The sequence below is a fragment of the Corvus cornix genome, chromosome 10 (genome assembly GCF_000738735.6).
Source record: "Corvus cornix cornix isolate S_Up_H32 chromosome 10, ASM73873v5, whole genome shotgun sequence".
NCBI classification, from domain to species: Eukaryota; Metazoa; Chordata; class Aves; order Passeriformes; family Corvidae; genus Corvus; species Corvus cornix.
In genome coordinates this window covers 4,595,183-4,612,729 of record NC_046340.1, presented here as the reverse complement: position 1 = coordinate 4,612,729, position 17,547 = coordinate 4,595,183, and the positions used below count along the sequence as shown (strand labels likewise).

The following is a 17,547-nucleotide window of genomic DNA, read 5'->3' as shown; positions in this document are numbered from 1 at the left end:
GTGCCGGTGTGGCATGGACTGGAATTGCTAACATTTCTTCCTGCACAACCAGTTGTTCTGTGGTGATACTGCAGTCAAGTAGGGAGCCTGCCTGCTTTACCAAGGACTGCATCAGAGACAAAGAGGGGGGTGAATAACATCAGGAAGCTGCTTTTCTTCTCATTTTTATTTTTTTTAAATTTCTAAGATGCAGCTGCAGATCAGTTTCTACCTTTAGCATCAGCTGAAATAATGACCTTAAGTGATTGCATTAACAGTTGTCCTTGATCCACTGCGAGGTACTTCTGCTTCTTGTGGCATAGCTGGTGATTGCTTGGTAAGCATCCTTTTTTTGAGAGAAAAAAGCTGACTAGCAAGAAATCTTTCACCGAAAAAACTACAAAAGCAATTGGCCCTGTTAACTAGGTGTGTTGGCAGAAAACAAAGTCTGCAAGTGTGCTCTTTGATCATTGTTAAAACCTCTTGATTTACACAATCTGGGCAAAATGTCTTTTGCTCCATAGACTCGGATGATCCCAGATAAGACAGCTGGATAAGCTGAACACGTATATATGACCTGGTTCCAGGAATGAATTTTCTCATCTGAGTTTAGGAAAGTTAGTACTTTTCTAAATGTACAGAAGTACCCTTCCCATTTTTTAGAATAGCATTTGTTGCTTTAAGACAGGTTAAGTTTACTGATGTGCAATGTTTCTACATATCATTAAATGCAGCTGTATGTTTCTGTAATAAATTACTTTTTTTGGTGCTATCTTTTCAGGTCCTTAGTGAGCACAAGACAGGTTTTATGAGCACTTCAACAAAACAGAAGTACACAGCAGAAACTTTGACTCTGTACTAAATTTTATTGTACACAATTCTAAGTAGTATTTACTGGGAGGAGGGAAGAGGGATTTAGCCCCTGGGTTTGTGGTGATAAAGGCTGTGGCTAGGAAATTTGATTTTTAAGCTCTGAACTAGTTATCTGTGGTCTGCTGTTCTAAAACATCTGGTACTGTTAATCCTGGTGATTGCTATATATTTTTTAATCATCTTAGGTTTATATTGACTGTTACTGGGGGTTGAACATTGATTGTGCTAAAAGTTCATTAAAGGAACATGTGCAAGATGAGGATGCTTGGGAAGAAAGGAATAGAAGAGTCTGATTTAAAAGTCAAGAGTGCCAATATAAAAATGCACAGAAAAAGACAGAACACTGAGATTTTCTTCTCTCTGAAAAGATGCTGGATGAATCTTTTCAGGTAATAAATCACTTTCATGAAATGACTGTCATCTTACATTTGCCATTTACCATTCTTGGTATTTGCTAGAATATTTAATGAATCTGCTTGAAAATGGATAATTGAGAGAGACGGGAGAGACTCATCAGAGAGCTGTGTTTCTCTGTAAGGCTGTGAATTTGGCACTTTTTGAAAGCAGATGTTTAAATGTATGCAGATTCACACTGTGACAAAGCTCAGTGTTTTGAGCAAATAAAAAATTGGTATGTGTTTTCTCCACTTACCATGGGGTAGGGAAAAGTAGAGGTTACAGTGTCACTTAGCCAAGTAGGATTTCTTCCTATTTATAATTCATGAGACATGTAATTGCAGAGGAAGCGCCTATTGTTTTGATTCTTAAATCAAAAGAAAATACTGCCTTTCTTCAAGTCTGTGGAAATGGGTAGAGTAGCTCAAAGAGACATGAAATGTTTCCAGGGAATTGAAGAGGACTATCTGAGTGGGATGTACGGCCTCCTGGATAGCACAGGCCATGAGACTTCTTCACTGGGCTTCTCTATAGAGCTCTCCAGTGTTTATGAGGTATGGCATTTCTTTGAGAGAAGCTCATTCTTACTTAATAACTTACTTCTACAGTGCTTGAGCATATTAATGTAAGTCTATAAAGGAGAGAGAAATCCTACTTCCAGCTGAGTCATCTTCACGCAGTGCTGGCTGCTGAAAGACTCATGTTCTGGGGACAGATGCATTCATCTGCTATTGGTCCTTTTTAGGAACACTGGACCAGTTCACTGTCATGGACCACTTTTGTATCAGGACCTCTCTGCCATTCTTGTTCTCAATCCTGCCTTTCTGCTCTCTCTTCTCTTTTCTGTTGGAGACTCAAATCACTGCCTGAGCTGCACTAATGCTTCTGGATGGAAGAAATGCTGCATCCAGTTTGTCTGCTTGCATTCTTCCAAGGCCTTATCCATTCCAGCTCCCATGTAATCCTCTTGGACTCCAGCTCTGGTGCTCTGTGGGAGAGAAAGCATTCAGATTTGCAGGGGTCTTTGAAGAACAGTGTGAAAATGTCGGCTGTAATAGGATTTTGGCTACAAGCACCTGCTGTTTGTGTAGACAGTTCAATTTTTTCTTTGTTCTCCTCTGTTAGCATTATGGAGATAACACTTGAATCTTTTCTTCTACCATCTTGTGTTTTAGATACAGCTACAGTTGTCTGTAAGTGATGTAAGGAAAATGCTGTATCGGTGCTACGTATTTCACATGTACTGGCTTGCCAGCTGTATCAAATAATCATAGCAAAACCAATTCATTTAATGCTGCTAATATTTGAAAATGTGAAGTTCTTAGTAAAACCTGTAGATGAAATAGCTTTTACTTAGAGATTGAAACATAAACAAGATTACAATAAACAGATGAAAGAGAATGCAAACAGAAGGCAAGAATGGAAAGAAACCCAAACAACAAACAAACTGCGAAACAGAAACCCCCCACACAAAAGAAAATAGTTAGTTAGTTGCATTCAAACAGTGGTGGGATTCATTACCTGAGCAGTTCAAGGCCCAAGATCTATAGATACCAGTTTCTGAGTGCTCTGCTTTGAATTTTTTCACCTAATCTTCCAAATATTAGTCTCCAACGTATTAATTCCAGCATGAGCAAACCATTTAATGCTGCTACAGCATCCAGGCAACTAACTGCCTTCAGCAGAATTTACATATATGCTTCTTGTTTCAGATCCTTAGGTCAGGAATACCTTTTTTATGAGTTACAGTGTGTGTGACTAACCAGCTGTGCAAACCTTCTGGTGTGACGTTTTTGCGTGAGCTTTGCAGTTTGATCCATTAGATTGGTCTTGTTTCATCCTATGCTTATACAGTGATAACTATTTTCAGCTAATACACTGTGTGGTACACTGAAAGAAAAGGGCATTTCTTTCTGTCTTGACTGTCCTGGTTTGTGCACTGGAGCAGTTGTTCCCTGCTTTATGGGCAGCTGGGCTGTAGCGGGTGGAAGGGGAGAAATGTCAGAGATGGGTGGAACAGGCAGCAGCTCTGGTCAAAAGCCACTGTGCTCCTCCCATAAATAATCCCAGCTCATGAGTCAGAGGCTTAGGCCTTGCATAGGTGCAGCTCATGGCAATTAGTGCCACAGCAGGGTGGCCTCACCTGGTGGTGCTTCAGGTGTGTAGGGGTAAGGGAAATACATCAGGAAGTTGGAGTTTGATGTGAAGAGTCCTGGCAAGAGCAGTGCTTGAGAGAGTTGCCAGAGGGGCTTCAATGAACAGATGGAAATGCTGGAAAAAGAATAATACAGTGCTTCTGAACAAAAATGCTTTGAGAACTGTGGAAGAGCCACAAGATTGTTTCCTCCAGGCTTGTAAACCCTCAGTTCCCCAGTGCTGAGCCAAGGCTGGTGAGGAGGGTTATGTGATGGGCTTGGGAGGTGAGCCAAAATGCATTGGCTCACTGTGAAATTTCAGCCTCAGGAGTAATGCAAGGCTCTCCAGTTTGGAAGTAGCTGAAATCGAAGAAACAGCTATGAAGGCACAAAACTTGTGGGAATGAATAATCAGTCTTAGTACATGTACTCAGGTTTGCTTAATGTCTCCTAGGGAATCAGTTTCTGTGTTAGTTGACACATACTTGTTTTAACTGAAGTGCATGGATATCATCAAGTGTTTCTTGGTTTTGATAACAGCCCTTATTAGGAGCACAATTTTAGGAAGTAGTTTACATTATTTTTCAGGTTTTGAGTGTAGGATGCCCAGTGTGAAAGTGCAGGCTTTTTGCAACAGTAAAAACATGGTTGAAATTTTAATGTCACATCAAGTGTTGTGAGGAGTATACTCATCTGTCTTCCCTCTGCTGTATTAGAACATAGGATATGTGTGCAGTTGAAGTAAAAATACCCCAGCAGGAGAGAGATGAGATGAGATAGACAGTGAGGGTGAAGATAATGGATTCCTTCAGAAGATACTACAGACTGAGCTTCTCTGTGAAAGTAGCTGAATTTTTTCTGCTCTCTGTTTATTTAAATGTACTTCAGAGAATGACTGTGTAGGTTTTGTACACTGCTTGCAGTAAAGAGTACATACTAGAATGTAGCTGACTGAGTTTTTGTGAATTATTGATGCTGTGGTCATAAAGATGGTTCTCAGTGGCCAGCAAAAGTTTCCAGTCTTCTGTATTCCAGGTTTATTTGCTACACAGCATCTTAATGCAAAATACTTCATTAAAGTTAACTCCAGTGCTCTATTTTTAAGATAACTGGAGTAAAAAATTCATTTTGTATGCCATTTACCTGTTGTGTCTTGGGACTAAATGGTGTGAATCAAGATTGCTCTAAGAAAGCACTTTGCAAGAAGCAAGAAACTATTATGAGTAGAGAGCTCCCACATTTGTTCAAAACTATAATCTTGTGCCAGGGCTGACTGCAGAACCCCAGAGGATTTTTAAGGGTGCTAAAGCAAAGAAAGTTGGGGGCAGTGGGAATTGTTTGAATATATCTATGTTTAGATCCTATTTCCACTAGCTTCTTGTATTTCAACTTACAGTGGGTTTGGTTTGTATTTGCCCCTGTGATTAGAGAAATAAAACAACCCCCCAACATTTAGAGGGGACTATTTAGGAATTAATTTAGGAAGGTGCTCACTCCCTCTCATTGCATGAGTGTGCACTGAGTTTGGAGTGTTATTCTCCTTTTGTCATAAAGCAGTGGAGTGGTGAAGGTAGGAGTTCAACAGATGGATCAGCCACATCATTGCTCGTTTGTCTTGGATGTTTTACGAGAGTCCCTTTTGCTTGTCAGTGGCCTTCTTGCTTTCACTCAGTATGAAAGAATTAATGCTTGTAGAGGCTAAGTTATTCTATTACATCAGCATGTCTGTGGCACAAGTTCCAGCTTAAATTTCAGTGCACATTTAATGAAAACTCTGTTTCCTGCTTCCCTGCTATCTAGGGAAATAAAAAACCAAACAACCGAACAAAAAAAACCCCAACAAACTCTCAGGCAGGCAGAAGCAACTGCTCCAAATCTGTTTGTTGTTTATACATAAAACTGCTAGTTCATGTGGTAGACAAATGAGCAATCTATCATCTACCAAAATCAGTATCCTGGGTTATTGTGGTGCTGAAAAGTCATGTTATAAATACAGTTGAAGTTCCTCAGTACAAGAGAAAACAAAGGAGGTTTTACTTCTTAGTTCCTTAAAACAAATACATCTGCAAACACAGACTGCCTATTTTTTGCCTGGGGGAAAAGGAACTTCCTTGTAATGGTGAAGCTGGGGGGAGAAAAAAAAAAGGAGGGGAGTGGATTTACTGTTCAAGAGCACTTGGTTTGGCTCTGAGTCCTGAGCAGTTTTACTTTAGTCAGAGAAGGTGTTTCCCACTTCAAAACATGACATCTTCAGGAGCCTATATTTGAGGCAGATGAACAACAGGTAACTTAAGGCTGTATTTGAAAAAGGAGCATTTTTTTAGACAAACTAGCATTATTTGGATTAAAAAAGAAGTCATACACATGTCACCCAAAAGCTACTCAGTGCAGATTAGCATAATTCAGTTAATTTAAAATGTAATCTCATTACAGTTTGTAGTGGGGAATGCCATGAAATACCACTTTACCTACCCTGGTTGTTCAGGGCAAACTTGCAGTGGCTTCACCACTCAGCAGTGTGTAGATCCCTGTTTTTGTCATGGATGCTTGAGCTCTCCCATGATATTCAATATCTCCAGTGATACCCAATATTCTTGTCAGGACTTGGCTGAACTGTGAGCACAGTTCTCAGTGTTTGATAACAGACTGCTGATGGTCACAGGACAGCAGTCAAGAACCAGTTGCAGGGATTTCATGCTTTGGTATAATTAAGTTACTGCAGGGCAAATGATCACCCTCAGAAGCACCTAGAAGTTGCTTCCACTTGATCCATTTATTATTTATATGAAAAGAGGAGCTGGTACATCACTGGATTAGCATTACAGTCACAGAGTCCAGCAAGCCTGTAGTAGTGTGGTATTTGCTAATAACTTCCAAAATTGCCTTTAGGAGGGCATTTTCAAGAATCATAGGTTCGTTCTGTAATTCCACTGTCACTTAGCTTATATTGGTTAGCACTGGGGTTTCCCCATAGCATAACCAAATGACTCTCTGGTGTGGTAGTAAAAGTAATAGTGATATAAAACTGTGGTGGATTCCTTGATTAAGTTTCTCTGTCAGCCATTTAAATTATTTTGAGAGTGAACACATTTGTGGAATTACTTATCTGCTCCTGTGACAGTGTGCAGGAACATATGCCAGAAAAATTGGTTTCTCTTTTTTGCAGCTTCATAATCCAGAGTACAACCCGGTTTTGGCTCTTAGCACCATGGAAACGTGAAGTGAGAGTGTGATGTACCTGAACTTGAATTGCATAGTACTTGTAGGCCTGGAGAGGAATAAGGTAGAGAAGGAGAAAATCTCATGATTTAAAGCGTCAGTGTCAGTAAAACAGTGAAGAATTTTAGACCGATGTTTGTGTGGATTCAAAGAAACTGGCACAGGGATACTTGCTGTGTGCCAGGGTTTCCTGGGAGTCTTGAAATCTGATTTTTCTCATTTGACATTTCTCATTTTATGGTTAACTCGAAAAATCCTTAATCTAATGCCTTCCTCTCAATTTAGTGTTGGCATTTAGACTGAAAATCTGCTGTAATTTCTCTGGTATTTTGGCTGACGTGCTGGAGTGGTACTTGCTGAAGCACAATGCAAAATTCTGTGTTTTGTTCTGATATTGTCAATTTCTTTCAATAATCATTATTGACTGAGTTGCTAGTGTTGATGTATTTTAATGTAAAAGTCACACAACATAAAATTATAGTCAAGATATGCAGTCTGCATGTGTGATTTATTTAATTGTGGATTTTTGTTTTTCTTTCTACCCCCAAAATTAGAATTTTAGATTCATACAGGATTAAATAGCCACTTATTTCTGAAAATGTACATTGGATATCTTATGGAAGTGTATAATGATGCTGGACAATATCTATCAGTGGTTCTTAACAAGTGATGTAACTTTCTCTGGATTATTAAACTTAGAGATAATGCATTTTGAAAAGATGATGAATTGTATGTTGTGACAAATGGGTTTGTGTAAACAGAAACTTGAATAGCTTATGAAGAGCTGAGCACATGTATATTCTAGTAAAGGTACTCTAGAAGTCATTATTTCCTCCAAATTGTGGCATGATTTGTCTCATTCATGATATATGCTGGTTTTTCTTCATGTCTTGAAAATGATTTATTTCATTGGTGTTTGCTGGAGAGGGGAGTGCCCAGTTTCAGCCTCAGTCCCCTTGTGAGAATGCAGGAGCTGATTACCTCATTTTCCTGGCCTTGTAAATTTATGTACTTTATGTGTTGTAAGGAAGAACTCGCCCATCAGTTGCTGCCTTAGTTTAGTAGCAGTTAAACACTAGGTCTCAACAGCATTATGGAATGGGGTTTGTGCCATCAAAATGCTCTGCATAGACAGTTTCTGTGGCCATTCTTGAAAACTAATTTGTTGCTGAATACATGCTGCTCTCTATGCTTTCCAGTTCAGGTAAGGGATAATGGGACAGCAAATACAAAAATTCAAACTGAAAATGCAAGGTGAGGTTAACTTCATGGATTCAGTAAGGCTGAAAAAAGGACTGGCCTCCTTAATGAATATGTATTTGGCACCTTTGAGGACTGGCACAGATGCTGATGCTTTGGCCATGAACGTTGCAGGGCTTCAGCTGTGACATGTCTGGAGTCCCTGCAGCAGCATTCCACTGGCACTCTCCACTGAGCAAGGAGAGAGTAAAAATAGCAGTGGTAAAACTTTCCAGCTCTATGGCTCAAAGCTGGAGCCTTGTGGGGAGGAGGGATTCAGTATCTTAGGCTCATAATTAAAGATGCTTTGAGATAATACATAGTTTGCACATAGTGCTGTCAGCCAGAAAGTATGAGGTACTTTGCATGGCAGTGGGTGCCATCATCGCTGTTGTATGAGGAAATTGAGGAGGGACATGGCCCAAGCCATGCAGCCCAGCAGGTGAACCAGAAGTAGCTGCCTCATCCTCTGCTGTGCTCTCTGTCAGCAATATTCCCAGTCTTCTGTATCCCACTGATCTGCTGGCGTCACTGAGGTCTCTAATTACGCTGTGAAGGAATAAGTAGAAGAGTCTGGAGTGTGGGTTCTTAATAACCAGCTTCTGTGCATGTAGTTCATGGAGAGACTAGAATTGTCTGTAAACCTCATTTGTATTAACTGAGGCAGTAACATGGGGAAAAAAACCCCAAACTACTGTTACTATAGACTCTGGAGTGTTTTGGGGCCTTAGCTAGACCTGGCCTGAAGCTCTAGGTACAGAGAGCTGTACTGCTTGTGAAGGTTGCTGGGGGGTTTTCTGCACAAATAAATGTAATCTGTATGCCGCAGAGAGTACTTGTGGGTTATTGAGAGTGGAATAGGCTGGAGAGCTTTGAGCTTTGCCACCTGGAAGTATTTGTGGGTAAAGGGGAGCAGAAATGTTTGCATCATTTATACAGCAGTAGCTGCAGTTGTCAGTAATGGAGTTCCCTCTGGGGAAAAAAGCATGCCTGCCCTTTTTTCTTCTTTTATTTCCCCCTTTGTCAAATCAGGGTTTTGCATATGTCCATGGTAACTGAGTTGTTTCCTGCTTTGGCTTTGCTGAAGGCTGGTTTCCATACTGTGGTGTTGCCCTGCTTGTTTAGAACTCTCTCATGGGCTCCACAGGAGGAGTGTCCAAGCATATCCAGAAATTTTACTTGGCTCTCCTGCTCTGTCGGATGGAGCTCTGTTTCCACAGAGACCAAAGCTTGTGTGTTTCAGGGAAGTTATTTTTAGGAGCTGCTGTTTAGCTGGTGGAAAGACTTTCTTCCTTAATAGGAGAGCAGACTGTAACAGGATTCCTCTTTTTCCAGGCTGTCTTTTGCCTTTTTCTACCATACTGTTTCCCTTTTTCTGTGTCACCCAGTTTCCCGTTCATTGCCGCCTTCTTACCCATGTCTGCGCTTCCTCCCTTCTCTTTCACTTTCTGTATCTCTGTTCCTATTGTGCAAGGATCTGATACAAGGAAGTTTGCAGAAAGTGAGGGAGGGACCTGGCCTCTGCTTTAAGAATGTTGGGTTTTAAAGATAAAGCCCCCAGGTGAGTTTGTACCTGGGCTGAGCTGTGCTTGCTGAGTCACCACTGGGCAGTGTTTTTGAGGGTGCAGAGGATCACGGAGCCAAGCCCTGGTCCTCAGCTCCAAGGACTTTGCACAGCTCAATTATTAATGGCCTTCGCTCATGAGTTGTCCTGTGTCCTTTGGCCTCACAATAAATAAATATTACATGTAGCTGTTTCCGCTGATGTTTGTGGTAAGCTCGATGTCTTGTCTGCTGAGTGATGACCTGATGGTAAAGGGCTTAAAAAGATACATCTGTTACAGTAACGCTTCCTTCTTGGAAAGGGGAAGTGTCCCTAAATAAAACAGGCCCAGAGATTTTTAGTTGTCAGTCAGTAGCAGTGTAAAGCAGAAAAGACATTTGCTCTAATTGGCTAAGAGTGCACTAACTCAGTGTCCTAATACCCTTTTACAGTTATTAATTTTGTCCAAATTGTCACATTGCCTTTCTTTGGAGTTAGATATTGAACAGTTGTGGTGATGAAGAGCTACTTTAAGTTTAGACATATCTCTGGGCTTTTTAAATGATGCTGTAGACTGTATCTGAGTTTAACTGGCATACTATGAAACAGATTTTTCTCTAGAGTACCTATTGCCCCAATAGCAAGGTACTCCCCTTACAACATGAGATGTTTTCAGAAGCAAGCTAACATCAAAAGGAGTGAGTCTAAAGCCAGATCAGTGTTGAAGAAGATTGCCATACTAAGGCAATTGGATGTGTTGAATTCTCTGGCCACCCTGTGCTGTCCTATTATCCTCTGATTCTAATTCGAACATCTGTTTCCACATTCTGCTTATACTGTAAACCTTTTAGAAAGGGAATTTCACATTTATCATGATACCGCAGTTCAGGATGACATTGCAGAACCTGCCAGCATTAATGTCGTTCCACGCCCACTGAAGTGCCATGTAGATGATCACGTTCCAGTCCTGTTTTCTTGTATGTCCCTGATGCTGATGCATTTCTGCCTGTCTTTAATATCATGCAACAGCTGGCAGATAGACTGGATGCATGCAGTGCCTTTGGGGTGCATGCCTCCAGCCCTCCCCACCCAGCAGCTGGAACAGGCTGTGAGGATGAGACTTTGTTCCAAGGTCCTGTTAACCAAGCCAGCCAGGCCCTGCTGTGTGCTGGACCATATCTAACACTAAGGGAGAAAAAAGTCTGCTAAAAGAGCTGCACAACATCTCTTCAAAAGCACCAGGCTGTGGCTGTGGTGACAGACCGCCAGCATGAGCTGCTGCTTGGTTACCAAGAGGATAAAATTTTACTCCAAAGAGATATTTTTATACAGTTGCTTATTCATATAACAGAAGATGCCAAAAGCACCCTTACGCTCAGCTGTACAAAAATATTAAGAAAATTTCAGTTTCACAGGGGCTACAATCCAGTCTAGTTACGCTTCATCATAAAAAGAGGCAATCTTGACAGCCTGTAATTGGACGATTATTACTGGATTATTCTTAATTTTAATTATTAATTGATCTTTCTTCCATTGTAATTTTCTCTTTTGCACATACCAAATCATTTAGCTGCTTGCAAGTCAAGTACTCTCCAGGCCTGCTATACACCTTGCAAGCAGCTTTGCAAGGAAATTGAAACCTTTCAGGTGTACATGGGGTACAGCCTGAACTGCAGGGCTTGATTTTCATTGTCACAGCAGTGACCACAGGACTGTAGATGGTGTAGGCTGTCCAAAAGACAGGTTTTACACAAATAATTTTCTACTAGATACATGTTCTCTTCTGCATTCGTGAGAGGTGGAGTTACAGAGAGAAGTATTCTGGGTAAATAGTTTATAATTGAGTAACAGCTTTGATTTGCAGCTTTCCTAACAAGTTGTGGTGGGCAAATACTCTTCCTATCCACTGTCACCTCCTCCTGTGCCCCTTCCAAATTCCTTTCTATTTTGCATACTTTAAATGAAAACTGAATTAGTCTCTTTCTCAGGTTTTTTTGCAGTGTGAAGCAGCGCACAGGCTGGGACAGTTTTATAGACTGGATTGAAATATTGGGGAGCCTATGAACTCCCTATGAACCCTGCATTTTATGGAATGATGTATTTTTATAGTTACAAAATAAACTTGACACGTTTTGAACTGGAAAAGAAAAATGAGGAATATTTTATACTGATCAGAATCTGGAAAAATGAACAGACCTGTTGTCTTTGGTGTCACTAGCAAGGCAGTTTTGTCTGTTTATTCCAACTACATGGAATGAAAGGTGGGCCCTTGTTTAATGGTGGAAGGGCTGTTAGCCTCTAGGACATCCAGCTGAAATTCCTGAGAGTGACTCTGGATGGGGGGGAAGTCTCATTTATAATTAATTTGCTGTGCTGTGGAGTGAACGACAAGAGGTGTTCTGAAGAAGGTGAAAATTAAATACCAAACTGCCATTCCTTCTTTGAGGATAGCTCTCTTCAGCCTGTGTAATGTTTGGGTTGTTTACTTTGCTGGACTGTTTTAAAATTTAAACTTGTAAGTTCATGTCTCCTAGCAATAAAGACCCACAAAGGATAGGAGGGATGCTTTGGGTTTTATCCTCTACTTTTGTTTGGTTGGTTTGGTTTTTGCATCTGTGATGTGAAATGCGTTTTGGCCTTTTTTTTTTTTTTTCTTTTTTTTTTTTAAAGGGATCTTTCTTTTCTCTGCAGGTATGGTGTTAGTCCTGAGAACATTATCCTGTATGGTCAGAGCATTGGTACTGTCCCTACAGTAGACCTGGCATCTCGGTACGAGTGCGCAGCAGTGATCCTCCATTCTCCCCTGATGTCTGGATTACGGGTGGCTTTTCCTGACACCAGGAAAACCTATTGCTTTGATGCTTTCCCAAGGTATGTATCAGTGCTGCAAGGGGGGGTTCCTATAGTCACCCATGCTCTGTAGGTGTTTAAAAGGGACTGGTGGTGTAAGTAGATACCGAGACTTGTATTTGTTCCTCCCTGGTGGAGATCTTGTAGGACCCTGATTTTGTGACCAAAACAAAGTCCCTGTCCTGTCTTTTAGAAGATTTTAAGCTTGTTTTGGGAGGCTCTAGAAAGCTATATACAACTGGTTTTAAGACAAAACGTTTGCTTTTATAGTGCAATTTTCACTGGAAAAGCAATTGCAACAGACTTAAGAGTACCCAAGTATTTGGGTGTGGGAGAGGTCATGGGAAGAGGAGATATTTTAGGAATCTTTTAGAACTTCTCATTTGATCCAGTTTACATTATGGGAGAGTATGAGAGGGGAAGCCAGTCTCTCGATAGGAGGGCAGGGGGAAGCACAGGTAAAAAGCGTAGTGGTCCATGGAAGGGAGAAGATAAAACACACACTGAAGTCTTGGGCAAAACTTGGCTTTGCTTCAGAAGTCATGCTTGTGATAAGTATAGTAAGGAATATTCATTGCATTTCTTATGTTTGTTTTATTTTGGTTACAACAGATTAAATTTAGCAGCTGTGGGAGGCTGTAGGTATGAATCTGTATGCCAGAACAGCTAGAAGGAATGGTGATGAAGTAGTAGTGGCTCTCCCAGTCCCCATGTTTAGAATCCTTTGAAATAGATTATTAGTTAATTAATTAACTTGTTGGAGGTGCAGACTGAATTTGAAGCACTTACACTCCAGCTCATTCATCATCCTCAAAGCTGAAATCCAATATTTACAAATGCTTCTGCGAGAGAGGAAAAAACAAAGCCTTAAACATAGCTCTGATTACAGAAGTAACAGTGATTAGCTGTTACCAGCCAAATCAAATAACAGTTTAAAAAAGACAAGTGGGAAGGGGAGCAGTGACAGCAGATGTGCTGTAGCACTTGAGTATTTTGTTCTTGCCCTACTGAGCTGTTCATTGCTGTCACTCTGACTTCCCTGGTACTGGGAGCAGTGAAAATAAACAGCAGTGCACTTTATGAATGTGTGCAGCTCAACTGTCTGTCTGCACAGTGGGAAACAAAACAGTTCTGTGTGCACCTACAGTGAGTTGCTATTATGTTCGTTTTATGTTGGGGACTCCATGAGAATTTGGTCTCTGTAGATTCTTCTAGCTGCAGAGCTGTGTGGCTGAGAATACTAAGTAAGGCTAATGTGCAGTTTAAATACTGCTTTATGAGTTGCTGAGTTGGCAATGGGACGCCTTCCAATTTTCTGCAAAACATAAATATTATCTGGCTTAATGGTCTGTGAATATATGGGAAAAAAATGGTTTCATTATATGAATACTGAAGTGAAAGGGCTTTCCTACAATAAATGAGAACTTAGTCTAGCCACAAAAATCATGCATGAACATCTCTGTAGCTGTATGTAGCTGATAGGTCTGTCACAGCAGACCTTTCATGGGCTTGAAACTTCAGTTTATATAGCATGTGGATTATAAAGTATTTACATTTGGCTATGATACTAATTTTGGGATGAAAATGGGGAAGAACAAAATTTGTGTTATTCTGATACCTCTTTTATATTGGGATTTTTTTTTCATTCATCATAGTTGCACACAGCTGAAGTTTCAGGCAGGAAAAGTGAAATAGGCTGCATTTTAATTTTAAATAGCACCTTAAATGGCATGAAACCTGTGGGGTTTTTTTGAGAGATACAGAGAGAGAGAGACAGAAATGTGTTTACACTCAGCTGTTCACTGGAATACCAGTGGCAGTTCTCTAGAATACTAAATGCTGAGGTTTGTAACTGTGAGGCTTAGTGCTTCAGTTTACATCTTTCTAGTTAACTTTATATTTTCGTAAAACTTTTTTGAACCTGTTTTTAAGTCAGGGTATGCTGGCATCTGTATTTTTTAAATCATTTTAAGCAGTCTTGGTCATTTAGTAAAATCAATGGTCACGCCAAAATTGCATGCCTGCTTGTTCTTCAGGAGCAGGAAAATCCAAACACCTTTTATTAGCTACCATGAAGAAATAGATTTGTCCTCCCACCAAATCGAGTGTTACCAAAACTCATTTTTCCACATTCCTCCATTTGTTGATGGAAGTGGAGCTGGTAGGAAGCTGAGAGTTCATTAGGACAGGGTGTCTGTACCCAGATTTGGAATCACTGGTAACTACCAGCGTGAAATGGCTGTCTGGAAATAAAAGCTGTTGCCTGCACGAGGAGAGTCAGGGAAAGCTGCTGTTCACTGCTTGCAAGTTCATGTGCTACCAGGGTGCTTCATAACTGGGGTTTGCTGGCCTGACCTCTTAGGTGGGAAGGTGCCTTTGTCACTCTTCCCTTCCCTCAGAACCCATTTTTCTCTGACAGGTAGTCTCAAGCTATATTGGTGTGCTACGGGTAGCTGGGCAAAAGGAAAAACGTTGCTCTAAGGCCACTTTGCAGTCACAGCTGGCAAAGAGGCTGGTTCCATAAAGTAAAATCCTGTGTGATTTCTGTGGTTTGCAGTTAAATATCCCTGTGTAATGCTCTTCTCCCAGTTTTCTATTTCATTGTTTGAACTTAAACAATCAGTATTTAGATTGATTTCCTTTAGCTGAATCTGCCTAATTTGGGGGTTTAAAGACAGGTTCAAGCTCCATGAGCCAAGGTTTTTTTTTTTTTTGGTTTGTTTGTTAATGAAATCTTGCAACTGGAATGTAGTTAATTAGTTCCTAAGCTGTTAAATTGGAAGGTGATAATATGTCATTTGAGAAGAGTCCATGCATGTAGAATGTCCCAGGGAATCTTACTTGCCTCACAGTGCTTTGGGTGATGGATACAGTCACTATTTTGGTGGGGGTTTTTTGGGTGCCAAACTTTATTTGCATGCTGCCCACTCAAACTTGTTGTTAGCACTGGTGGGATGGTGGTGATGGCAATGCAGGCTCCTTTTTGTAGTTTTTTTTGGGAATGAGCCTTGTCTCATATCAGTTGTGCACAATTCCAATGGTCTGCAGCCATTTAAAAACATGCAGTGTTAACTGGGTTGTGTCAGTAGTTAAGCTTGCTTTCTGTAATGTTATGAAACAGAAACCCCCAAGCTGAGCTGTGTCTTTCTTTTCCTTCCCCCAGCATTGACAAGATCTCTAAAGTGACCTCTCCTGTGCTGGTCATCCACGGTACCGAAGATGAGGTGATCGATTTCTCCCATGGCCTGGCCATGTACGAGCGATGTCCACGAGCAGTGGAGCCCCTCTGGGTGGAAGGGGCTGGGCATAATGACATAGAGCTTTATGCACAGTACTTAGAGAGACTAAAACAGTTCATATCTCATGAACTTCCCAACTCCTGAAGAAGCCTACCTGATTTTACCTCAGTTACTGTGAACGGAAGAAATTACCTGGTTTTGCACATGCTTTAACTGGATAGCTGTAATAGCTTTATACTATGAAGAAATACCCTGTCTTGAGGGTGTTCTAATCAAACATCTGATGAAATTTGTCTTTTATATCTGGAAATGATTCTACTAATGCACACAAATATGGTCAACTACTGTAATTCCAACAATTTTTAGCTTCATTGCCCTGAAGGAAGTGGGAATCCTAGCTGCTTTATGGGGACACTTTTTACCTAGTGCTGTATTAATCGAAGATCAGTTTTCTCTGTCTCACTTCAGATCATTTATAATTCTGTCCTACAAAGACTTTTTCCCCACCGTGTTCTCAGTGTGGGGAACACAACTGTTACGAGCTACAGCTTGTTCTGAACAATCATGGGTTCAATCTAAGGGAGTACTTTCTCTGTGCAGTTTCTAGCTGTGGTATTGTAACTGGAAAGTTATTGTGATGAAGTTCCCCCTCCTCCCTTCTAGTGTTCTTTTGTTAACTTACTGATCTTCCCAAGTGAATTATTTAAATATACTTTTACCTGAAAATAAACAAACTACTATATGGGGCTAAACTCTGTAATGACCTCTCCATTACGTGTATAAACATAACTGGAATATTCTTAAAGGATCTAGGGACAAAACTGCTTTTGTTTAAAAATAAATGTGTAAATTTACTACTAGAAAACTCATTTTAATATTCAGATTGTCTGAATAATAGCCATAACAGACATTTCCTTCTGTAAAGCATTCCTGTAGACTTTTTAAAAGTACTGTACATATTTGAATTTACATTGTGCATAGATTCTTAATTGGTAGTTTTAATTTAAGTCTAGTTACAATAAACTGCAAAATTCTGGTTTGTATATGATTGAATACATTTTGTTAAAATATGTTTTTATCCCTATATTATTTTGCTATTAAAGTTTTATAAAGTTTCCAGGACAAAAAAAAAAAAATTTACACATTTATGTTTTGATGAATTATGTAACTAAATTTTCATTGAGCTGATCTTTTTAGTTTAGAAGTAATTTGATTCTTTGACACTGGAATCGCACAGATTATGCATCAGAAATGCAAAACACTTAAAAATTGTTACACTACTAGCATAGGTCTAATTTTTCCAAATTTAAAGGCCTTAAATGTACTGTAAGCCTCAGATTGTTGTATAAATTGATCGCGATTGATTGCAGTTTGTGTCCTGTTGCTAGAAAGCAACACAGTGATTGTAATGGAATAAAGGATGCATGGATTAGAGCTTGCTCAAGTTTGGAATCTTATTTGGTGCATAATTTTCATAAGTGAGGAAAGTGTAAAAACAGATTTCTTGGTAGAGTAACCTGGGTATGTAACTGAAATATGAAGAGGTTATGTTTAAGTGGTGTTCAGCTGGTTCTAAGTAATGAAAAATTATGATTCACTGCCTGGAAGAAATATTTGAACATAGTTATTATGAATTCTTATAACAGGCCTGCAGTTAATTTTCAGTGCTGCAAGTGTGTGTTGTCTTTGATTATTGCCTTGCCCCTGTTAGTGCAAAAGGGGAAAAACTTGTCTTTTCACTTTCAGAGACATGAGGACATGCGTCCTGATCCACATCACCTGGGTGCTTAGACTCTGGATCTGGGCATCTGTACTGTCTAATTGTGACTTTTAACTGTCCCCCAGCAGTTCTCTGGTGACTCTTCCAGCCAAAATTGTCAGGTTTTGCCTAATCACGACCTCAAGCTCAGCACTTCCCTCCTGTATTTTAAATAAATAGGCAGATACTTGTCTGACTTTGTATATATTTATTGTACCTTCGGAAATCCACAGTGGCTTTCTTCCATTCCTACCTGTGTTCTCCCTGGGACTGTAGCCCTGTGGAAACCAAGCTGCTGTGTGTGGTACAGGTATT

At 40.2% G+C, this 17,547-nt stretch overlaps 1 protein-coding gene across 1 annotated transcript in view; it reads left to right on the top strand.

Annotated features, from left to right (window-relative positions):
- The window catches only part of ABHD17C (abhydrolase domain containing 17C, depalmitoylase), a 28,338-nt gene extending 11,421 nt beyond the window's left edge, over positions 1–16,917 (top strand). The window contains exons 2-3 of the mRNA XM_010391274.4: positions 12,076–12,255; positions 15,398–16,917. Coding sequence (XP_010389576.2) covers positions 12,076–12,255; positions 15,398–15,617 — 400 coding nt within the window. The 3' untranslated portion in view covers positions 15,618–16,917. The remainder of the gene's footprint in view (positions 1–12,075; positions 12,256–15,397) is intronic.
- Positions 16,918–17,547: the final 630 nt, after the last annotated feature.